The sequence below is a fragment of the Mustelus asterias genome, chromosome 14, assembly GCF_964213995.1.
Source record: "Mustelus asterias chromosome 14, sMusAst1.hap1.1, whole genome shotgun sequence".
NCBI classification, from domain to species: Eukaryota; Metazoa; Chordata; class Chondrichthyes; order Carcharhiniformes; family Triakidae; genus Mustelus; species Mustelus asterias.
In genome coordinates this window covers 63,809,531-63,835,615 of record NC_135814.1, presented here as the reverse complement: position 1 = coordinate 63,835,615, position 26,085 = coordinate 63,809,531, and the positions used below count along the sequence as shown (strand labels likewise).

Below are 26,085 nucleotides of genomic sequence, written 5' to 3'. Positions count from 1 at the left end.
GTGATAACAGCACTCATAATGTTTGAAGTTTGCAACCTGCGAGTTTTGTATAACCATTTAGTCCCCACCTCAGTACTGCTTAGATTAAAACATGCACTTTTCTTTTGAAGAGTGAACCATTTCACTCTGTTATACTGCTGCTGTGTTCTATAATACTTCTGTAGCACATCTCTTGTTCTCTACCTCCCATTGCATACTCCAGTTGTGATGATCCCTTGCACTTGCCTATTCATTCTGTCGCCTCTTCACTGAAAGCACTATTAAAATTCCTTAGTTCACTGGTTGACAACTCAAAGTTTTGGTTGTAACTATTAATAGAAAACTCTCCAAGACATTGTAATGTCTTGATTTTTTTTTCTTTGTTGCAGGCATGTGGGGATCCAAAGGCAAAACCATCATACTTAATTGACAAAAACTTGGAATCTGCTGTCAAATACATTGTCAAAAAGTTTCCAGTTGTTGATACTCGTAACAACAGTGTAAGTACTGAACAACATTCATCTCCCATATTGTTTGTCTCTTTTTTTTTTGAAATGTTGATGAAGATTGCTATATCCATGAATATTGAATGAACATATTCAGAGAATTGCTTCAAGTTTTCATAAGTTCTTGTATATGTTTAAATTTGTAATTTTATGAAGAAGATGGTTATCATTGATACACTTAATAGTTAAATATAGGATTTCATAGAGTAATGCTAAATGCATGCTTCTGATGAATTGACAAATTGTTTTGTATACTATGATTGGAATTTCTGTTCTCTTTTAAGTTTTTTGTTTTCCATTTAAAAATTCGTAACGTTCAATTTGAGTTTTGGAATGAAAACAAAGTAGTGGAAATACTCAGCGGATCTGGCAGCCTCCATGGAGAAAGAAACCGTTAACGTTTTGAGTCAACGTGACTTATTCAGAGCTCTGAAGAAGAGCACATTCGACTCAAAACGTTAACTCTTTCTCACAGATGCTGCAGACCTGCTGAGTATTTCTAGTATCGCAGTGTTGTGCTTTTATTTTAGAATTTTGGAAGTTTAGTTATAAAATATTATCCCACCCCATGCCTGACTTGAATTTTTGTTCTTCTCATTTGTTAATCTTGTATGAAGTTGCAATTCGGAGGTTCAAATGGATCAAAGCATTGGGTTCATACCTGTTCATACTATTTGAAATCTTGTTGACCAAAAACTACAATGTCACCAACGGAGCAGTGGATTTAATGGTTGCGTGATGATTATTACCTCTCTAGATTGTTAGTCCAGAATCTTATCAAATTTACCTTGTGTACCTCCAGGGTTTTTCAGATGTCATATTGAAAGCTAAAATATAAAAAACTTTCATTTAATAAATTGCTTTTGACAACTTCAGGACATCCTGAAATACTTTACAGCTAATGAAGTATAACACTGTGATCTAGGAAATTAAGGTAATTAATGGGGTAATATATTAGCATAGATTGAGTATTAGTAATGTACAGAAAGCAATAGAAGTAGTGGATCACTTTTGGGTTGTCCAACTAACTCGTGGGGTGCCGCAAGCATCTGTGCTGTTTATAATCTATGAATAATGATTCAGTTGAGGGTATAGAGTGTAATGTATCCAAGTTTGCTGCTGATAAAAATCTATTTGGTACGTAAGCTGTGACGACTTAAAAGGGGGTAAAGGGACATAGGACCCAGGAGAGAAGAGTGTAGACAGTGCCAAACACTGGGGCCTATGGTTAGGGAGGCCCTGGCACGGTGTTTTAAACGACATCCAGACTAAGCAGCCCTGAAAGATGGGCTTTTAAAAAAAATTGTAATTGCCAGGCCAAAGGTTCTGACTTGTTCAAAAATTGTTTTATAAAGCTGGTCTATCAGGTCAGTTACATGGAGTTGCTGCGCTGTGGGCAGATTCGTGATTCCAAAGTCCTCCAAAAAAGCACAATGCTATCAAAAGGTCAGTAGCAGCAGTGCTGCAACTGTTATGAGAGCGCCTTTGCCATCCATAATTATCTTGAGAACAGGCTTTGGAGGGACAGGAGTGTAATGCGCTCACCTGTTTTACTCTGCACCTGATTCTCGAGAGTCTTTTCCATTAACTTCAGTCTTGTCCTTTTGTCTACTTCCCTATAATCCTACTCTAGTGTGCTTTTTGAGTTTATTGAAGTCATAGAATCATAGAATCCAACAGTGCAGAAGGAGGCCTTTCGGCCCATGGAGTATGCACCGATCACAATCCCACCTTGGCTATATCCCCGTAACCTCATGCATTTACCCACACCCCCCTGATGCTAAGGGACAATTTAGCATGGCCAATCCATTGAGCCCGCACATCTTTATACTGTGGGAGGAGCACCTGGAGGAAACCCATGCAGACACGGAGAACGTACAAACTCCACACAGACAGTGACCAAGCCGGGAATCAAATCTGGATCCCTGGCGCTGTGAGGCAGCAGTGCTATCCATTGTACCACCCTGCCGCCCCAGTATTGAAATATTGTTGCATAATAGATACTGAAAAATATTGTAGTCAGAAGCAGCAGTCTTCAGATTTGCTGATCAAGGAAAAGCATAATGAGTATGGACCATTCAATCTTTGCCCTCTGGCCGCTTAAATGTAGCATCTCACAAAGACACCTGAGGGATCCAAAGCTTCTCTCTGACAGTGAAGCCTTACATTGTTCGGTCATTCCAATTCGTTGCTCAGGAGTCGCTTGATATTTCTGCGCTGAGATTACTGATAAAATAGAATCCAATTAGACCTTTTATATGAAATGATTATGTTGAATAATATCATACCCCCAGGCAGAAGAAAGTCTTCTACTTCTACAGAATGGATAGGATCTTGTGCAGTCTATCTGGGTTACAACTATGGAATTTTTTCCTAAATATTAATTTACTGTCATCATGTACATATAGTGCAACGTGTAGAACATGTTAACGAGGCCTGAGGTAGTCCCCAAAATCTGTGTCTGTACATTCCACATGCTGCTAAAGTAAAATTGTACTCTGTTAAATGGTCATAGAAACCTCAGAAACCCTACAGTACAGAAGGAGGCCATTTGGCCCATCGAGTCTGCACCAACAACAATCCCATCCTAGTCCCTATCCCCACAACCCCACACATTTACCCGACTAATCCCTCTAACCTACACATCCCGGGACACTAAGGGGCAATTTAGCATGGCCAATCCACCTAAACCATCATGGTGGAATCACCTGCAGAGCACATACAAACTAACACGACAACATTGTTGCTCTTCATATTAATGACCCATGCTGCATTTATAACTTGATGATATTTGTATCCACATGGCAACAACAGGTATTATAATTTTACTAGCACCTTTGAGATTGTTTGGTGAATCTCAAAGGGACAAAAATATCATGAATGATTGAGGAGGAGGGATAAGAGGTCCAGAAACGGGAAAATCACCAGGGCCCATGATTCCAGTTTCTGACCCTGGATATAGACAGGTTAGATGAGTGGGTAAGAACATGACAAGAAGGAATATAATGTGGGAACATGTGGGGAAAAAGGCAGAATAGTTTTTAAATGGTGAATTTCTGGGAGAAGAGAAAGATGTTGGCATTCAGGGGGGGTCCTCGTTTCCTTGTATACGAATCACTAAAAGTTAATATTCAGGTACAGGAATTAGGAAAGCAAATTCTGTGGTGGCTTTATTTTGAAGGAATTGGGGTATGAGTGTGAAGAAGTCTTTGTGTAATTCTGTAGGGTCTTGATGAAACTGCACTGGGAAGGAAGGGTATACGGATTCTTGGAACGATAAGGTTATCTTTTGAGAAGTGATTGGATGGATTAAACCTTAGTCCTTAGAATTTGGAAGAATGAGAATTGAAGCACACAAAACTCATTGCGGCTTGATAGGGTAGATGCTGGGAGAATGTTTCCTATGGCTGGGGAGTCTAGAACTAGGGTTGCAATCTCAGAATAAGGGCTCAACCATTTAAGACTGAGGAATTTCTTCACTAATGAAGCTCTGGACCTTTGGCATTCTGTAGCCAAGCAGGCTGTGGATCCAAGCCTATTCAAGGCAAAAATCAACAGATTTTTGGACATTAAGAGAGAGGGCTTGGTTTAGCCAATGGAATTTTCCTGTGTTATGCAAATAAGGTTATAACCCTGCCTTTAAGATAAGTGATTGTGAGTGGATGGGGGTTTCATATGATCTATTCTGAATTCTGCTGACAGCAAAACTGGGTGGCTGAATTGTAAAAGATTCAAGGGGAGCCCAGGCTATGTTGTTGCAAAGAAGCTAACAAGTTTTCACACTTTCAGACAATGGCAGAACCATCTGTGCTTGGTAATGTTTGACCATTAGTCTTTGAACAGTGTTAAGAATGTCAGGTTGTAATTGGTTATACTTTAACCATCTATTCAATTTCAAGATGGAATAGATTTAGGGTCCAAGCAATAGCTAATCAGCATTTCTACCCACATACAAGACCCGCATGATTTATGTTTCCGTGGAGTTGGCTTTTGAGTGGGGTGGGGGAAGGTTTCTAAGAAAACCCTGAAACACATGGGCACAAAGCAGTCTGCCAGGATCAGGGAGAATAGTTAGGGGCAGCCCATCTCTGTGGTAACACAGATGGGAATTTGCACTGTGATTCATTGTACTTGAGGATATAAAACACATCTGGAAGATTTACCTAACTTGAGAGCGGATCTCTGGGAAAACCCTTACTTGGAAGGAGTCTACTGGTGTTGAACGTGCCAGGCTGGGAAAAGAAAATAACTGAAGTAAACCCTCTGGAGCCAAGAATCACTTCGTACTGGCTCTGAAAGAATTGAATGTTGACTTCGGGGACAGTGTAAAGTGTAACCATGAAGTGGGATTTTTGTTTGTGTTAAATGTAGAAAGTGGAAAGTTACGTTCCATTGTTTAAGATAATAAATTGCCTTCAAAAATAATGTTTAGTCACTGTTACCTTTAGTTTGCTACAGTAAAGGTCTTGAGGTGAAATCTGGTGCCATCCTTTCAGCTGTTCACTGGAAGTTTTGAAAGTTGTCGGTTTTCACAGGGATTGTAATATTTATTTTGTTATCAAACATGGCAACCAGTTGCACACAGGAAAACGAACAAAAATGTGATCATGACCAGATAATCACTTTGTGATGTTGATTGAGAAAGAAATACCAGGGAGGACACCACTGCTCCATTTTGAAATAGTGCCATGGGACTAACAAGGTTCACCACAGAGGGCAAACGAGCCCGAGTTTAAATTCCGTCCAAAGGATGGTAGCTCCAAAAGTGCAACACTCAGCATTTGCAGTGGGATGTCAGTTCAGATTATGTTCAGATTTGGAACTTGCATCCATGCCCCCCTGTGAGTCAGAGGCAGGACTGCTGCTGATTTGATCCACAGCTGACCGGTTAACCATAAATCTGATTTGTTTGATCTCAAGAAGGAACCATGAATGATTGTATGACTACACAAGGCAGCAAATAACTGAATCGAGCCAGCATTCGTTCAAAAGCAAGAAACGCTGGAAATACACATCATGCTTGGCTGTAATATGGAGAGAGAAAGTTAATATTTCACCAGAACTAGGAAAAATTACAAATGTAATAGGTTTTAAGCAGTTAAGATGGGGGAGGATGGAAAAAGGATAAAAGGGAAGGTCTGTGATGGAATGGAAGATTTTAAAAAATGATGGGTTTGAGGTGCAGGGCCAAAGAGATTGATAATCAGACAAGAAAAGAAGCAGATAATGTTGTAAAGGAAGTGTAAATGGCAGAATTATGAGTAGTGCCATCTGAAAGAAAAATTGAGAGAGGCACTGGTAAGACCAAAACACGCAAAGAATGGGAAGCAAAATGAAAAGCAGATTTCGATCTGAAGTTGTTGAATTGTTGCATCTGGAAGGCTGTAAAGTGCCTCTGAGGTGCTGTTCATTGATCCTTCATTTAGCTTCATTTGAACATTTTAGAGAACAAAAGACAGAGAGGTCAGTGTGAGGGCAAAGTGCAGAATTAAGGATACAGATGACCAGAAGTTTGGGGTCATGCTCAAGGTCTGAATGGAGGTGATCTGTAAAGCAGCCACCCAATCTGCATTTGATCTCCCCAATGCAGAGCAGACCTCATTGTGAGCAGCGAATATGGTACATGCTAAATTGAAAGAAGTACATGTAAATCACTATTTCACCTGGAGTGTGTGTTTGGGCCGTAGGACAGTGAAGAGGAAGAAGATATCTTCACTTGGAAAGAAAGGTTTCATTGGAAACTAAGGGGGTGTTGGGGATGATTTGAAGAGTGAATCAAGTATCATTGAGGAAATGGTCTCTTGGGAATGCTGGAAGAGTTGGGAGGGATATATATCTTTGATAACATGTTGGAGGTGGTGGGAAATGCTAGAGGATGATCCATTGAATATGGAAGCTGGCGGGGTGAAAGATGAGGACATGGGAACCCCTTTCATGGCTTTTGGAAAAAAGGTGTGAGCAGAAGTGTGGGAAATGTTCGGACGTGGTCAAGGATCTTGTCAACCATGGTGAAGGTGAGTTCTTGTATTGGAGGAAAGAAGACGATGTTTCTGAACATCAGTATGAATATTGCATCATCAGAACTGATGCAATGGAAAAGTGGCAGAGGGAAGAGTCAGGGATGTAGGTGGGAAAAGACTGGGCAAGTGGAGAAAAGAAGTTTAGTTGAGCAGGAAGAGGCTGAAATGTTAGGTTCACCAGGGCAGTCTTGCTTGTCAATCTTGGGGAGGAGTTAGAGGCTGTGAAGGGAAGAAAGCTCTCCAGAAAAGATGAAATCACTGACGGTCCTGGAATCAATGACTTGATGTTTGGTGATGGAGATATAGAGTCATAGAGATTTCCAGCATGGAAACAGACCCTTCAGCCCAACATGTCCATGCTGCCCAGTTTTTAACCATTAAGTTAGTCCCAATTGCCTGCGTTTGGCCCATGGCTCTATACCCATCTTACCCATGTAACTGTCTAAATGCTTTTTAAAAGACAAAAATTGTACCTGCCTCTGCTACTACCTCTGGCAGCTCGTTCCAGACACTCATCACCCTCTGTGTGAAAAGAATTGCCCCTCTGGACTCGTTTTGTATTTCTCCCCTCATCTTAAACCTATGCCCTCTAGTTTCAGACTTCCCTATCTTTGGCTTGAGGACAGAAGACAGAGGGTGGTTGTAGAGGGTTGATTTTCAAACTGGAGGCTTGTGACCAGCGGTGTGCCTTAGGGATTGGTGCTGGGTCCACTGTTGTTTGTCATTTATATTAATGATTTGCATGAGAATTTAGGAGGTATGGTCAGTAAGTTTGCAGATGACCAGCAAGATTGGTAGCATAGTGGGCAGTGAAGAAGGTTATCGAGGATTGCAGCAGGATCTTGATCAACTGGACCAGTGGGCTGATGAATGGCAAATGGAGTTTAATTTAGATAAATGCGAGGTGATGCATTTTGATAGATTGAACTAGGGCAGAACTTACTCAGTTAATGGTAGGGCGTTGGGGAGAGCTATAGAACAAAGAGATCTAGGGGTACAGGTTCATAGCTCCTTGAAAGTGGAGTCACAGGTGGACAGGTGGTGAAGAAGGCATTCAACATGCTTGGTTTCATTGGCCAGGACATTGAATACAGGAGTTGGGACGTCTTGTTGAAGTTGTACAAGACATTGATAAGGCCACAATTGGAATACTATGTACAGTTCTGGTCACCCTATTATAGAAGGGATATTATTAAACTAGAAAGAGTGCAGAAGAGATTTACTGGGATGCTACTGGAACTTGATGGTTTGAGTTATAAGGAGAGGCTGGATAGACTGAGACTTTTTGATGTTGGGAAAAGTTATTGACTATCTATACCCCTCATTATTTTATAGACGTCTGAGATCACCCCTAAACCACCTATGCTCCCCAAGTTCCCTAACACTCATGCCTTTCTCAACAGTAAATACTGATGAGAAATATTCATTGAGGATCTCCCCCATCTCTTGTGGCTCCTTGTTGATCCTCAAGAGGCCCTATTCTCTCCCTAGTTATTCTTTTGATCTTTATGTATTTGTAGAAGCTCTTGGATTCTCCTTTGCCTTATTTGCCAAAGCAAGTTCGTTAGCGGGAGGTAGGAAGAAGCGTTGTGGAGTTAACATTTGCTCTTAGCTAGTTAGAAGACAGTTGCTAGACAAGAACAGGCCTAATCCTAACAGTTGGTTTGATGGCAGTGTTAGCGTTGGACCTGAGTGAATGGAGCGCAGCCAGTTCAGCAGGAAACGGGTTACAGGGAATCGGGAGGGATTGAAACACATGATGTCAGCAGTTCTCGATGAGGTAAGAGACCAGAGAGCTGGGTTCAGGTTGAGGGAGAATAATGAAGACAGTTAAAAGGGCCTTCTGTATGAAACGAAAACACCAGGCCAAAGCATTCTTTTGTGGTTGGCTAGGGTAATGAGTGTTATGTTGATTCGAAAAGACGAAGGTGAGATTACTTTTGCCTTGACTTTGGGTTACATGGCCTGAGGATGCCAAATAGTGAAATTGTATTTAAGCTCAGTTGACAAAAATTGCGTGAAATGATCAGTGACCTGAGAGAGAAAAGCTGGTCCTGGAGATGGTGCAATGAAGGGTCATAAGATTGATCCTTAATGAAAAAATGTTGAGCTATGAAGAAAGGGCAGAAAAACCTGGGCTTTGCTGCATTGAATAGAATCCCCACAGTACAGAAGGAGGCCATTCGGCCCATTGTCTGTACCGACCACAATCCCACCCATTCCCATAACCTCACACTTACCCTGCTAATCCCCCACACACTAGGGTCAATTTAGCATGGCCAATCAACCTTTGAAAGAAAGAAATCTGAAAGAAAAATGATTGAGGGAAGCATATACAATCTATAATAAAACTCCGGTTTTGATCGGTTAGTTCAAGGGAAGTATCTATTGGTGAGTTGGTTTGGTGGGCAGTGTCTGGTACGCATTGTGGGGTGTGCAGAAAATTGGAGTGTGATGACTTAGAGGTGAGTGAATGGAGATCTTTAAATTTATGAATGAGTTAGGCAAGGTAGATATGGACAGAATGTTTCCACCTTTTATTCTGTTCATAATGGGATATGAATATGACCACCAAGGGTAGCAATTATTGCCAATCTCTAACTCTTGACTGTGGTGGTGATTTAATACTTGATTCACTACAGTCCGAATATTGGCTCAGCCACAGTACTGTTCAGAAGGCAGTTCCAGGTCTTTTACCAGCAACAGTGAATAATCCAAAACTAGGGGCCATGAATACATTATAATTGCGAACAAAGCCAATAGGGAAATATGGAATGTCTTTTAATCCAAAAGGTTTGAATATTGAGCTTGCCACCACAGGAAGTAGTGGAGGCAAACAGCTTGGATGTTTTCGAAAGGAAACTAGGTGAGAGAAAAATAATTTAAAGATATGCAGAAAAGCTTTGAGGTGCTTCTAATTGGAGGAGACATGTATAAACACCAATATAAGCTAGTTGGGCCAAATGACCTGTTTCTGTATTAGATTACTCACCACCACTCGCCATAGTCCAATATGTCCGCAGGCTGCTGTCCCTTTTGAGGAGAAGAGCTGACTGGTGGTGATTTCACCTGAAGATCACCCCACCTCAGGCGAGGTGCAAGGTTGAGAAGGTGGGCCTTCATGAATAACCTCAGCTGGTGTGGGAGTTGAACCCACACTGTTGGTGTCATTCTGCATCCTGAACCAGATCTCCAGCCAAATGAGCTAAACTGACTTTGAGCTGTTGGTTAATTTGCTGAAGAAGACTGCAACAAATTAATAGAAGGCCCTGAATACCACAGGGACTGGGTGATGCATTAAGGGGAGGCTAAATAATTTGAGGGGAGTTTGTGTTTTTGGATTTTGCTTTTTTGATGCAGGCCAAAACTGGAACATTTGAAGAGTTAACAGTGTTAGCTTGGTAGCTAGAGATTGCCTGTTCAGTGCTGAGGAGCAGTTGTCAGCTCAGTGAAGCTGAAGAGGCTGTCACTAGCTCTGTGGAGCTGGGGCCTCGAGAAGTCCATGGTGAGCCGTGGTGTCTGCTCAGTACAGCTAGTTAGCCAGGATTTTGTATGTGATTAGATGCCGAAGTGCAACCTGGCCAACCCAATGAGACAGTCTTGGGTGAAGAGATTGAACAGCGGAAGATGAACCATTGGGGCATTTCCAGTTGGAGTTCTGTTGCCCGACAGCTCAGTGGAGACCAAATAAGTAAAAGGGCCTCAGTCTGTCTGAAGCTACTATCTAATGAAAATCAGATGAGGTCTCTTGTGGGGAAGGCAGTGTTTGAGGTATTTTATGACTTGCAATGATCACTTCATCTGAATGGGCTGCCAAGAGAATTTATAGGTTCTGTTTTGGTTGTGTCTGCCATTTGGAAGGAACCACAGTTTGCCTGTTATTTCATGTTTACCTTGTGTTAATGCTAGATGTTGGCGTATAAGAGATTGACTTCTATCTAATAAAAGGCCCTGTGTTTGTTGAAAAATAGTGGAATTTAGTGGTTTTATTCTCTTAGTAAACAATAGGAATTTTAGATTTAATCTAAGGTAACAAAAGCATGAATGAGGATTTCAGCAGCTAATGAGGTGAGACAGGGTTGACGTAGAGTGATGTTACAGAAATAGACAACCTTCGTGATGGCGCTGATAGTCGGAAGCTTAACTTGGATTCAGATCTCACATACAAATTGTGAACAGATTGGTTCATTCACAATTGCTAAGCACAGAAGGAGTCTAAGACTAGACAACAGAATTTGTCAAGTCCAAAGGAGAATTACTTAAGTTTTCCCAATATTGAATTGGAAATTTCTGCTCCTCCAGTAGTAGAAGTTGGACAAGCAGTCTGATGATTAAGCAACAGAGAAGGGATTAAGAGAGGTGGTGATGAGGTAGAGCTGAGTATCATCAGCATCCATGTATGAACTAAAACTGCTTTTGGATTATATCACTGTAGCAGTTTGTGGGTGAGAACTAGGAAGAGTGAGGTCAACATTGGGAGATGTTGGAGCTAACAGTGCAGGAGTGGAAAGATAAACCATTGCAGGAGATGTGAATTGAACTAGGTGGCAGCAGATTGGATGACAGTGGAGAGGTGCTGGAGGAGGATGGAAAGTGAACCGTAGACAATATCAGCTAACATGGAGACCAGGAGGGGTGGGGAAGTTAGGAGGTCAGCCGTTTGATCAAGAGAGCAGGAGGATGGGCTTCATGGACAGCAGAGAGAAACTAGAGAAAGATACAAGCTGAGGGACAGTCAAGAGGAAATCTGGCTGGTGGGCTAATCAGTAGCTTCAGAAATGTTGTGGTGAATGCAAGATCAATGGCCAGACAGTTGGAGTTTTGAGAATGTAGTTGTATATCAATTGGAGGATAGATACAAAAAGAAGAGGGATGTCGGGGGAGAGTGATGGAAGTGATCAGAGATGGCCTGATGTGATTGATACCATGGGGCGCGCAAGGTCAGAGGCAGGCTTATCTAAGGGAGTTTAGCCTGTAACAGGAGAAAGAGAGGAGCAAGGTTTAGTACTGAATGATTTGCAAATGGAATTGGGAGAGTGGAGAGGTGTCATGATAAAAGAGGGGTCTAGAAGGGGTGAAGGGAAAAGTTAAGAGCCATGGGCTTGAGATCAGAGTGGAAGCCAAAATGTGCTGCATGTGGATGGGGTTGGAGGGTTGGGAGGGGTTGCTGTGTGGAGGTGGGGGGAGGTCAAGTTAAATGGGGCTCAGTTTCATAAAAATTCGTCTACATGAAAACCTGACAGCAACAGGAAACAGATGGAAGATGATAGGAATTAGTTCAGAGTCAAGGTCAGAGATACTGTGATGGGATAACAATGACCTTGGTAGGGTGCATTGTCAAGGAACTTGTCCGAGTTCGGAGACTGGTGTAGCAAATGAAGTCCAGAAGCTGTTTGAGGACCTTCCCAATCGTTCCAGGGACCTTGTGTTGGATGGATTAAAAGGTTATGCACAATACCAAGTGTAACAAATTGTTAACAAATACGTTATTAACTAACAGTGCAAATAAAATTTTTGGACCTAAATCATTTTTATTACTCTTAATACTTGTTTCATTTATCTACCACTTAACAAAATGTTGTTCTTCCCTCCCAAAACCAGCTATTTGCATCACCTGCATTTGCCTTATCGGTCATTTTATTACTAAAAAATAGCAGCAGAGAACTACAAACAATCTGGAGTGAAATTTCCATCTTTATTACAGCACAACTTCTTTTAATATAGGATTTCTGGTTATTATCTCCAAAACTGAAACAGAATCATAACTTCTAATTCTGGAAAAAGCTACATAAAGCTGTGCATGTGTAAAATCTGGCTTAGTAGATGCGCTTTTTCGCTTGAAGCCAAAACTGAATGCCAACTTGGCACAACTCATAAGCGACATTAGTTCGGCTGTGGCAAATATTGTTCCTGGCAGTTAACCAACTTAGTCATCTAATTCCCTCACCCATGCCATTCCCATCCGGCTCTTGCCACCTTCATCCAGCTCTTGCCATCTTCATCCCTCCCATCGTCAACTTACTTTCTTTTATATTATAGTTCCCATTTCAAATTGCATGGATTCCATTTCACCTCAGTCATTTGGCCCATCAAATTGCTGCCAAGCTCTCTCCAGAGCAATCTGATTGTTTCCCCGCTCCATCCTTGTAGCCCTGCAAGTTTATTCCCTTAAACTGCCCATCCGATTTCCTTTTGAAATAATTAATTATCTCAGTTTCCACCAAACTCATAGTCTGCGAACTCACTGGTCATTACCAGGTGATTCTTCCTCTCACTCCACTGCATCTCATGCTCCAAAACTTTAACTGTGTGAACGCAAGTCTTTGCACCATATGCTAAGAAGAACTGTTTTTCTTTGTACACCTTATTCAAATTAGTCATAATCTTCTGCCCCTCTATCAAATCATCCCCCAAACTCTTAGTTCAAGGAGAACAACCCTAGCTGCTTCAACCTAACCTTGTGACTAAGATCCCCCATCTCTGAAACCGTTTTGGTAAATCTCCTCTACCCTCAAGGAACCTCACATCCTTCCTAAAGTGTGGCGATTAGAATAGTACCCAAACTCCAGCTGTGGTGTAACCAGAGCTTTATAAAGGTTCAGCACAACATCCTTGCTCTGCAGCTCTATTTAGGAAGCCAAAAATTTCATCTGCTTTGCTAACCACTCTCTCACTATGTCCTGCCACCCTTAAAGATCTATGCACCTCAAATTAATCTGTCCCTTCATTCTTTAGAACTATGCCATTAAATCTATATTGCCTCTCCCTATATTGTCTGTCAAAATGCATCACTTCACACTTATTAAATTCTATCTGCCTTTGCCCATTCTGCTAGCCTATCCATGCCCTGTTACAGCTGAATGGAATCATCCTCCGTGTTTGTCACACCTCCAAGTTTGGCATCATCAGCAAATTTTGAAATTTTACTTTTGTATTCAATATCCAAGTCCTTTATATACAGCAAAAAAAGCACTGACCATTAGGGAACATCACTATCAACCAGCTCGCAAAGTAGACTGAAAAATAACTGTGTACCATGACTCTGATCCAGCCCCCCCCCCACCCCCCCCACCACCAATGATTATTGCTTTAAAACATTACTTGCCACTGTTGTGAAATTGACTGACTTGTAGTTAGCAGAGCTGTTTGTATACCCTTCCTTGTCACGTGCCAATTTCCACATTTCTGGTACTTCTGAATTTGAGGAAGATCGCAAGATTAATGGAAGCCGTATGCTATCTCCACCTCCCACCTTCTTTAGCAACCTGGGATGCAAGTCATCTCGATCAAGCAACTTATCTACTCTAAGCATAGCCACACTTTTCAATACTACTTTCCTCATAATGTTGCATGTCTCACTTGGAAAGTTTTTTGTTCTCTTATATTATACTGATTTATATTTTATCTGTGTGTGTATGTGTGTCTCTCTCTTTTATATTATGTCAGCTATATTTAATCTGTCTTCCTCTTTGATTATTGCATTGATTACATTTTTGCCACTGAGTCTCTTGCCGGTGTGTATTATACTTGCCTCACTGTACATGTGAAAACCTTGAATATGTCCATCTAGAACTTAATTTGTTTGGAACCAAGACTAAACACCAATACAACGTTTTCATTTGCACAAGTTGCCTCCTTCATAGTGCAAAATGGAGCAATAAAACTTTCTGCATGTGCTGATTGCTGGTTCCAACACCAACCAATCAGAAAAGTGCAGTCGACTGAAGCTACATATTATAATGCGACCTTTACTTCACAGTGGCAACAATGGAATGAAAAGGTGTTTAAAAAAAATATTGTTCCTGAAGTTGATGAAAAAACTCCAGTGGACTGAAAGCAGAATACCAAAAGAAGGTCACTGAAGTTAAGCAACTGTTCAGGGGAAGTAGATAAGGCATTTAGAACAGTGGAGAAACTAAACTAAATGTCTATTTCTGAAAGCTATTTGCACCCAGCATACAAAATAAATGGTACTGCCAGTAAAAGATTCCAAATTTGATATGATAGCAAGTAAATGGAAAATAGCAAATAAAAAGAATAACTTCTTTGCTAGACTCGAGCATTTCGCCAGCACAGAGGCTGTATTTCTGTCAATCAGGTGTGGAGGATGCACTAAAAGAAATGGAAATTTCAGATCAGATGTTCACTGTTGGACTAAAGTAGTTCGAGTAGTGCCAGTCCTGGGTGTATTTCATGTTGGGTTACTTAATGAAAGGGTCAGTGTAATATTTCACATCCATGCTGCAAGCTTTGAGAATTATTAGAAACTAGAATAATACCCAAGGATTGGAAAGCAGCTAACACCAATCTTTAAACGGGGTAATAGAAACGACCAAGGAAACTACAGGTGAGAGAGCCTAAGAAAGGTGATATAAAAGACGTGTAGGTAGTTATGGGTTTGCCGCTCCTGTGCTACTGAAACTAGTGACTGTTGTCTTCCACCACCCCTTGCATTGTCCCCCACCTGCCTACGTATGCATTTGTCTATATACATGCACTTGTGCGAGGGTTTTTATCAAAGTTCCACATTATCTCCAATGTGACTGCAGCCATCGTAACCTATCCCTCTTTGTTCAACTCAACTTCTCATTGGGTTCATGAAAGGCAGGTCATGTTTAACTAATTTAGTGGAGCTCTTTGAGGACATTACAAGCGCAGTGGACAATGGGGAACCAGTGGATGTGGTGTATATGGATTTCGGCAAGGTGCTGCACAAAAGGCTGCTGCATAAGATAAAGATGCACAGCATCATGGGTAATGTATTAGCATGGATAGAGGATTGATTAATTGGCAAAGTAAAGAGTGGGGATAAATCGGTATTTTTCTGGTTGGCGATCAGTGACTAGTGGTGTGCCTCCGGGATCAGTGTTAGGACTGCAATGATTTACAATTTACATATATGATTTGGAGTTGGGGACCAAGTGTAGTGTGTCAAAGTTTGCAGATGACAGAGTGGTAGAGCAAAGTGTGCAGTGGACACTGAACATCTGCAAAGAGATATAGATAATTTGAGTGAGAGGGCAAGGGTCTGGCAAATGGAGTACAATGTTGGTAAATGTGAGGTATTCATTTTGGTAGGAATAACAGCAAAATGGACTATTTAAATGGTAAAAAATTGCAGCATGCTGCTGTGTAGAGGGACTTGGATGTCCTTGTGCATGAATCGCAAAAACGTTGGTTTGCAGGTGCAGCAGGTAATTAAGAAGGCAAATGAAATTTTGTCCTATATTGCTAAAGGGATGGAGTTCAAAAACGGGGGAGGTTATCTTTTAACTGTATAAGGTGCTGGTGAGGCCACACCTGGAGAACTGTGTTCAGTTTCGGCCTCCTTAAGAAAGGATATACTGGCACTGGAGGGGGTGCAGAGGAGATTCACGAGATTGATTCCGGAGTTGAGAAGGTTGGCTTATGAGGAGAGACTGAGTAGACTGGGACTATACTCATTGGTATTTAGAAGAATGAGGGGGGAATCTTATAGAAGCATTAAAATTATGAAGGGAATAGATAAGATAAAAGCAGGGAGGTTGTTTCCACTGGCGGGTGAAACCAGAATTAGGGGGCATAGCCTCAAAATGAGGGGAAGCAGATTTAGGACTGAGTTGAGGAGGAACTACTTCACCCAAAGAGTTGTAAATCTGTGGAATTCCCTGCCCAGTGAAGCGGTTGAATGTTTTTAAGGCAAAGATATATTTTTGAAGAGTAAAGGAATTTAAGAGTTATGATGAGCGAGTGGGTAAGTAGAGCTGAGTCCACTAAAAGATCAGCCATGATCTTATTAAATGGTGGAGCAGGCTTGAGGAGCCAAATGACCTACTGCTCCCAGTTCTTATGTTATGTTTGATGATTCTACCCAACTCTACCTCACTACTACCTTTTGCAACTCTTCCACAGTCCCTAAATTGTCAGCTGCCTTGTATGATGTTCAATACTGGATGAGCAGAAATTTCCTCCAGATAAATATCAGGAAGACAAAACCATTGATTTTAGTCCCAGCCACAATCTTCATTCTCTAGGTACTAATTCCAATCCTCTCCAGGACAATTGTCTTAAATTAAACCAGATTGTTGGCAACTCTGGTGTCATATTTGACCTGGAGATGAGCTTCTGACCATGCAGCATTGCTGTCACTCAGACTGTCTGTTTCCATCTCAATAACAATGCCTAACTACCCTTGCCTCAGCTAATCTGCTGAAACCCTCATCCATGCCTTTGTCACCTCCAGAATTGACTCTTTCAATGCATTCCTGCTGCCCTTCCCCATTCTATCCTCATATTTGAGTTTGTTGCCTCTGTGCTGATGAGGCATTTCGCTGCTATCCAGTGAAATTCATACTTCGTATCCTTGAGAGACCAGACAAAGCTTTCGGAGCTTTAAATCAGCCATTATTCAAGCTTTAGCAAGGAATTCTTCCTTTCACAAGGTGATAAATGGCATGAACAATTATACCTTTGCTTATCTTACAAGTAATTTGCATATACCAATTGCAAGTGTACATTTCTTTGAAAGCCATTGATATACAATTACAGCTAAGAGTTCTGATTACTGAGTTAAGTTACATAACTAGTTGCAGCCTCTGTATGCTTGTCTAATTATTAATTACTAACGAGGTACACCTAGGTAGCTACACTATCACGAACATCAACACCTGCTGTTATGGCTACCACCTTATGTTTATCAGGGTTCTTGTCCTCTTGTTGCTTGGTCAGCTTGTTTGTGCTGCCCATGTGCAAGCGTGGGAATGTCACTGAAACCTGTTCGCCACAGCTTCCCAGGAAATTGTGCTGTACTTAATTCATAGGGAAACTACTGCATTCGGTGATTTTTAACTTCTTCACAACTTGTTCACACATTGCTTCTGGTTTGGCAATGTTTTGATTTTAAAATTCTCGTCCTTGTTCTCAAAGTCTTACATGGCTTCACCCCTCCCTACCTCTGCAGTATCCTCCAGCCCTATAACCCTCCATTTCTGGCATCTTGAACATGTACAATTTTAATCACTTCACTGCTGACAGCTGCTCCTTTAGCTGCCAAAACCCTTGAGCTTTAGAATTCCCAATTGAATCTCGATCCCTCTTTCCTCAAAATTGACTTTTGACCAAGCATTTGGCCCTAATATCTGTTTCTGTGGTTTTACATCAGATTTTGTTTGACAATGCCCCTGTTAAACTCATGGGATTTTTTTAATAGCAGCTTCAAAAAAATAATTGTGAATGTCGTTTGTGAATATGATGAAATGCAGCAAGTGGAGGTGGGTATCTGGCTTTTTGGAGTCCAGGGGAAGCAAAGAAGAAAGAAAACCATATAGTTTCTCCTTCTGCCTCTTCCCTGTTCTGAACCTTGAGGTAAGCCCATTCTTTTGCCACTTCAGTGCCACACCATGACTCAAACCACCCATCTGCTTTCTCATTTCTTCCTCCTACTTTAATTCATCACCTTTATTCCTCAGTCTTGTGTCCCTCAATACTGGCCTCTTGCCTTTCCCTAGCCGATTTAATAAAAAACAATGTCCTGCTCTTGTAATGGAAAACTGGCTATGATAACAATCCATTTCCCCAATATTTCAAGCCCCACAAACTTATGCCAATAGCTAATAACTCCTCCCTCTCATATTCTTACATCTTGATAACACACTATTCCAGTGTTTTCAAGACCACTCTCGAGCAAATCTATATAGCAAAATCTGCACTGCTTTCATAACTGAGGAAATCTTCCCCAACTACCACCATGAACAACTCCACTCCTCACTCAACAGTCACCAGTAACGATGCTAAATAAAAACACATCAGTGTGCTGTGTCGTTCGCTCCTACATTTCCCTGAACATCCTTTTATTTAGAGGTACCATCCTTAACTTCAGGAAAATAACATTGTTGCAGCTAATTGCATACTTAAGGTAATATAATATTGAGCCAGTCATAATTTAAAACCAAAATTGCGAACATCTCTCCCATAATCTTTGTAATAGATATAATTTGAATTGCAGGCAGCCCTTGGACTTGGAAAACAATTGGTTCCGAAAATCTGCGTTGTAAATCATGTCATAAGACAAACTGATTTTCCCATGGGATCGATGTTATAAAGAGGGGTTTGGTTCCTGAACCAAAGTCAGAAATTACTCATGAGATAGCCAGTGGTGTCAAATGCCCTCCACTCTTGCCCTGTCAAGTCACTAAGGCGACTGCTAATGCCTGCACACCGTACCACAATTTCCTCGGTTAGTGTGGGGAATATAATGAAGCCATCGATCGCTATCAGTTGCCTATTTAATCTTGAACTTTGGAACATGTATTAAATACAACATAAGCATAGAAATGCATTAAAAATCTGGTGGCTATGTAAAAAAGAAAAAGCACTCGTTGCCAACCTAATGCAGTTCAACCAGTCAATGTGAGCATATGAATATGCTGGCATCGCATCCAAGTTAAGGGACAGTATAAACCTTAATTTAGAAAGGCATAGATTAAAATAGGAAAATCAATATGAATTCATTAAGGCAAGGTTATATCTGACTGACTTCATTGAATCTTTGGGAGGCTGATAAGTAGGATTGATGAGGGCAATGCAGTGGATGTGGTCTACACGGATTTTAAATGAATGACCTTTTTTCCTGTGAAAATGACTGCATGTTTGAAACCAAATTATGCAGACACTATCATATACAGATCAACTCCAATTTAGAAATTGCAATGTAGGTGTTAGAAATGCTGTTACATAACTGGTCTCTTGTATGTAAAACAACCATAACTCGCATAAAATCTATAGAACTAGAAAGAAGACAGCAGAAAAGTTTGCTCAAATCACATAAAGTTGTTGTTTTATTAGTGTCACAAGTAGGCTTACATTAATACTGCAATGAAGTTACTGTGAAAATCCCCTAGTCGCCACGCTCTGGCGCCTGTTTGGGTACACTGAGGGAGAATTCAGCATATTCCAACAAAGATACTGAAGTAGAAGAAAACTTAAACTTAAATATAGGTCTGTCAATTTGATGGGCAGCAGTTTTATAGGCAATTAATTTTCTCTTGCATTGTATAGAGTGGGATAAGAAGTACTTATGTAAACTATTTGAAATACAACCACAATATTAGAACATCTAACATACTTGCCTTTTCTATCAAAAATCAAGACATTCTGGTTTGATTTAAATCAGCCTCCCACTGTTCATGTGATCTCCATATGAATGGTGTATGTAAGTATGTATGGGCGGCACGGTAGCAATGGGCGGCACGGTAGCACAGTGGTTAGCACTGCTGCTTCACAGCTCCAGGGTCCCAGGTTCGATTCCCGGCTTGGGTCACTGTCTGTGTGGAGTTTGCACATTCTCCTCGTGTCTGCGTGGGTTTCCTCCGGGTGCTCCGGTTTCCTCCCACAGTCCAAAGATGTGTGGGTTAGGTTGATTGGCCAGGTTAAAAATTGCCCCTGAGATGCGTAGGTTAGAGGGATTAGCGGGTAAAAGATGTGGGGGTAGGGCCTGGGTGGGATTGTGGTCGGTGCAGACTCGATGGGCCGAATGGCCTCCTTCTGCACTGTAGGGTTTCTATGATGATTTCTATGAAGTGGGCTCCAGTTTGCTCAGTAACAATCATTTACTTTGAGGACCCTTTGTAAATATAAGACACATATTTTCACCCACATTGGATGTGGAAATTAAATGGGAAAACTCAGACAATGGCAGGAGAGATTATGAAATTAACAAAACCTTGGTCTGATGGGTTTTGAGAAAAAGAAATTTCAGTTGGGAGTGAGGTGGAGAGGTGCAGGGTTTAAAGTGAAAGTTCCCCGGAGGAGGCAACTGAAACCACTGATGGGGTGAAGAATGTCGGAGTGTGCAAAAGGACAGTCAGAGAACTGAAGGGAGAAGATAGAAAACTGCAGGAAGTTGTAGAGGTAAGATGTGGTTGAGGAATTTGAAAATGTAGAGACTAAGGATTTAAATTTAATATATTGCAGGACTGGCAAGGTAAGGATAGTCATGATAGGTGGACAAGAAAGGACACTGGTTGGGGTCATTTGGAGTTGTGGAAGATGAGGCCTATAAATGTGACAGAATATTGGGAAGAGATGACAAATATGTGGTTCAGGGTCACAGCAGTTTAGGACCTGAGGTAAGGATGGAAGCTACAATGTAAGACCAAATTAATGCCTAATAATAGCTGCCTCTCATCATAATGTAAAATTGACAGACCTGTATTTAGTAATTTTACTGTCATTAAGTTTTCTAATCCAATTATTACAGAGGTGGTAAAGAATAGATTGTGAGGTTTGAAGCTCAACTCTAGATTGAACAAGGCTTCAAGGAATTCAGCATTAACAAGTGACCAAGAAGGAGATGGAGTCATTCACTAAGGAGCAATGTTTATGGTGGGGCCTGAAGACTGATTTATGTCTTCCTGAGGAAGTTCTGAATTATCCACGACATGCTGCCGAACGGCCTGCGTGACATCATGTGGGTCATTGTGTGTTCCGGGAAGTGGGTGGAGTAGATCAATCTGGGTGTCCACATGCAAACAGAAGCTGACCCATGCCTGCAGCTATATCACTGAGATGTAGCAATTAGATGAAGCATAATAACTGAGAGCACATTCTTGTGAGACTCTGGAGGTGATGGAGCAAAGACTGGAAGAAATGCCAGTGCTGAAAATCTGCTGTCTTTGTTAAATATGCAGGATTGTAATCATGTGAAACTAGACAATGGAGCAAGATTGATGTCAGCTGTATTCACCTTTATGGAATGGTTGAAGAGGACAAGAGAAAGATAATATACCTCAGTCAGAGGATGTAAATTGTGCCTTAGTTTATGTCCCCAATGTCTACCTCTGTCCTTGAGATTGAAAGGATGCAAATAGTGTTGAGATAAGGGATTCAATTTGGGGAGTGACAGTACGTTCCAGGAGTTAAGGACCAGACCAGAAACTCCAAGGTATTTTATGAAGACAGCCTAGATCCTAACTTTTACATTTGATTTTGGCATTAAGGTGAGCATAAGATGTTTCACTCCAGGTATGATTCAAGTGACCCATGAGAAAGCTTTTATTAAAACAAACTTTATTTAAGAACTTCATCCTTTGCATCTCTGACACTTCTCTTCCCTCCATTGACCCTTCTGTCTCTATTTTTGCTGATAGACTGTCCACTAGTGTCCATTACAAACAGACTGACTCCCACAACTACCTTGCCTATAACACTTCACACCCCACGTCCTGTAAGGACGCCATCCGATTCTCTCAATTCCTTCGCCTCCGCTGCATTTGTTCTGATGATACCACTTTCCAAAATAGCATTGCCGATATGTCTTCCTTGATCCTCAATCGTGGTTTTCCACCCACTGTAGTTGACAGGACTCTCAACCGTGTTCAACCCATCCCCTGGGCCACTGCTTTCACCCCTTCCCCTCCCTCCCAGATCCAGGATAGGGTCCCTCTTGTCCTCACTTTTCACCCTGCCAGTCTCTGCATTCAAAGGATCATCCTCTGCCATTTCCGCCAACTCCAGCATGATGCCACTACTCAATACATCTCCCCCTCACCCTTTTGTCAGCATTCCGTAAGGACTGTTCTCTCTGGGGCACCCTAGCCCACTCCTCCATCACACCTAACACCACACCCCCTGCCCACAGCATCTTCCAATGCAATCATAGAAGGTGCAACACCTACCCCTTTACCTCCCCCTGCTCACTGTCCCAGGTCCTAAGCGTCCCTTTCAGGTGAAGCAACACTTCACATGCACCTCCTTCAATCTGGTCTTTTGCATTCACTGCTCCCAATGCAGTCTATTTTACATCGGAGAGACAAAATGCAGACTGGGTGACCACTTTGTTGAACACCTTCGGTCCGTCTGCAAGCAGAACCCAGACCTTCCTGTCGCTTGCCATTTCAACACACCACCCTGCTCTCCTGTCCACATGTCTGTCCTTGGCCTTTCACAATGTTCTAGCAAACCCCAACGCAGACTGGAAGAACAGCACCTTATCTTCCGATCGGGCACTTTACAGCCTTCTGGACTGAATATTGAATCTCAACATACACGTAATTCCTTTCTGAGACAGAATCTCATGAAAAGAGATTTATTTCCTTACAGATTCCAGTCTCCAGACCTCCGAGAATAAGAGGTACAGAGAAATTGACCTCTTTCTAAAGATCCCAAAAAACAGACTGCCTTGAGTTCTCAGAAAGCCTAGCTGTACCCAGTCATATGACCTTGACTGTCAATTAATCAGGCTCTACTCTGCAATATCCCAGGGAAAACACAAAGTAACAACTCTGCATTTTTTCAGATTAAAACAAACATTGTAGCAATTAAGATCAATTATGTTACGAGTCTGGATAATGTTGCTGGAAGAAGCTGTGAGGGTGGGCAAGGGTGGGAAAACAGTTTCAAACCTGTCAACAAAGGAATGCTCATCTAACTGGGAACCAGAATAAGTTGAAGTCACTGAGATAATGAATTCCTTTTGGAGTCTTTTGGCTTGAAGCTGCATAAGTTCCAGAACTACTGTATGAGAAAAATGTAGTGGATGCTATTGTATGAACACTGTTAAGCAGATAATTTAATCCTGAACAATTTAATTTCATGAAGATTTGTTTGTTATCAGACCTCAGTACTTGAAGTGCAGTAATTGTTAGAGACAGGCATGGAACCATTTTGCATATGCAAAGATCCCAAATAGTAATAAATAACTTGCATTTTCCCAGTTAGTCAATGAACTACTTTGGAAGTGCAGTCATGGTTGTAATGAAGGAAATGTAATGAGGTAAATGAACAATTAAGTTAGCAAAGTCTGGGGCTAAGGAAAACCGATCTTTCAGGAATGAAATTAGGAAGCACTTCTACATACAAGGTGTGGTAGACATTTGGAACACTCTTCTGCAAATAGCAATTGATACTAGATCAATATCAATACTGAAGCAATTAAATTTAAATCTGAGATGCAGCCAAAAGGATAGTGACCCCCTTGTTTAAAATCTTCCTGCTTTGTGTATATATGATAAAAACACATCAGCTGTGACCTCCCGGGTATGCTGGAGGCATTTTTAGGGTGGTGGCTTTTTGTTTGTAAAGTATGTCAGTTATTTCGAGGGGTGGGGAAAACTCTTTGTCGCTAGCTTATGCTTGTTGTTTTCTTGTGCCAATTTAATTGCTGTGGTGTCTAGGAAATTTATGTTTTGCTGGAGTTGTGACTTTAAGTTCAAAGGAGCAGTGATGCTTTTGAGGATATTGATGAATTCTTCTAGTTCTGCTTCTATGCAAGTCCAAATGCCCTATATTTTAACAGAAACCCAGAAGATAATGTTACTACATGATTATCACCAAATAAAGGAGTGAGCAAGAATGATAACAGAGTCCTGAAAACAAAAAAAGTAGCCATCAAAGAGCAATTTTGACCCCCTGGTGTGAAAAGGGGCATGGAGTGACATTGTTGGAGTGACCTAGTAAATGAGGGTGTGTTGGGAGGTCCAATGGATCTTGGACCTATTATTCTTTCTTACTTTAAAGTCTACAACTTGGGCTGAAATGGCAAAGTTAGGGTGCCTCACAGTGACAAAATGGCTGGATCCTGCAGCTACACGCATACTTGACAATGTTTGGTCTTAACTATTTATACTATGTAGCTGTTTATTTTAGTAGCTAACTTTGAGGTTTTATCCATTTTAAAATTCACAGCATCACCTACAGGCAGAACAGACATTGCAGTTATATGTCATGGGCTGTCTCATAAATAAACATAAGGCTTCTCAAAGTATTTTGAAATTGAAGTTTGTTTTAATAATTGCTGAAGTTTCCCTCCAATTTCTCTCGATCCCACTCCTCCTTCAGCCCCCCAAGATTTTGTTTTCTGGTTGCATGAGAGAATTAAGTATCTAGAATGAACATATACCACTCCAAGGTTCTGCCATAACATAAAAATCACGCAGCACAGTACATTATTTTTAACAGTGTATCCATATATTTATGCAAATATACTAGTGTTAAAGATTGAGTATTGAGGTATTTTTGATCGTTTAGAATTTTCCTTTTAACAATTGGTTCCCAATGTTTTTAAAAGAACTGCATTTCCTCTAAATTAATTGATGATTTGAAATTTAATTTTCAGTTCAGAGATTTTATCTGTAGCATGTTTATAAACCTCTAAAATCTAGGTTAAATTTCAGCTATTAATGAAATATAATTAAAGCATTATCCGTAGAGGTGTAGTTGATTACATTAAATGTTATCTTGGAATGTTGCACAGCAAGTCAAAATTTTTGTCACTAGTTGCAGGAAACTATTTTCAGTACCACACCTTTCCTTCTGCTTTTAAATAGAGAAACTGGCATGGTCATTTTAGTTGTTGCAGCAGCTTCAGGGGGGTTTATTGTTACAATTGAATTGATGGTCTTGCAACAAATGCAGTAAAGGCAATTTTTATGCAAAAAAAATCTCTAAGAACTATGGATGAATCGGGATTTTCATTTTTGGAAAACAAAACACTATATCATACTTGAAATCATTGTCCAGCATTATTGCAATCAAATCTACTGAAAGGTTTTGATGTCTAACATTCCAATCAAATATGTTAAAAGTTTCCCATGGCAGAGCATTAGGGGTAGGTAGATGACATTAACAACGGGATTTTCTTTTCTGTCAGATATGGTTATGCTATTGTTAGTTTTCGTATTTGGGTTATTTGACAATGTGTCTGCACCAACCAAGTGCAATTTATGTAGATTAAATCCAGTTTAGTATGTGGAAATGTTGCTTTTGCTGATTATTATTAGTGGAGCTGTTCTTACTCGACATTGGTGAATCTATAGTTGAATGACATGCAATAGAATCCTTGTGTAATTGAGCTAATTTTATGTTTGCCTAAACTGTGTTTTGCACACCAAATACTACACTTAACATTTCAGGTGACAATTAAAGTACTTTTCGTCCACAGATTTCCTCACGGTGATGTAATCCAAAGGCATGATATTAGGTTCCACGTGTGCTGACAACACACCAGTTCTAATTCACCATCAGCTCTCTTGCCAGCAACCAATCCTGGATAAATTGCAGTTTTCTACAATTAAGCATTCCCCTCGACAAAACTAGAGATTGTAATTATGCCAATTAGTATTGTGCCCATTTTGGCACTTGCAAACCTCAGGGTGCAAATTTTAGTTCTGTACGCAATTAGATTAGGCATCTATCACCATGTAAAGTGGCAGGACAATATAGTGTTGCTGGGCTTTACTCTCCTACATTCAAATGGTCTACTTTTCCAGGATCTTCCTGGAGATTAAATGTAATTTTTGGTTTCTCTTTTCCATTACCATTTGTCTCCTGCCCACTCCATGCCATTATCTCGAGAGTGAAATGCCCTTTGACTCATTTATCACTAACAGTATGAGCATCGGTTCAGCTGCCTCACATACTTTCCACCTTTCCCATTGTCAATCATGCCAAAACCTTGCTTGGCTCCTATGTACCCTAGCCTTAAATCCATGCCTTTAATTTCTCTAAGAAGTCTCACAACACCAGGTTAAAGTCCAGCAGGTTTATTTGGTAGCAAAAGCCACGAGCTTTCGGAGCGCTGCCCCTTCGTCAGGTAAGCGGGAGTT

General features: G+C 40.9%; 1 protein-coding gene across 4 annotated transcripts in view; it reads left to right on the top strand.

Moving 5' to 3' along the window:
* The window catches only part of nckap1 (NCK-associated protein 1), a 189,439-nt gene that overhangs the window by 27,243 nt on the left and 136,111 nt on the right, over positions 1-26,085 (top strand). For all 4 annotated transcript variants that reach the window (XM_078228532.1, XM_078228531.1, XM_078228534.1 and 1 more), the window contains exon 2: positions 369-479. In XM_078228532.1, the coding sequence (XP_078084658.1) occupies positions 369-479 (111 nt within the window). The remainder of the gene's footprint in view (positions 1-368; positions 480-26,085) is intronic.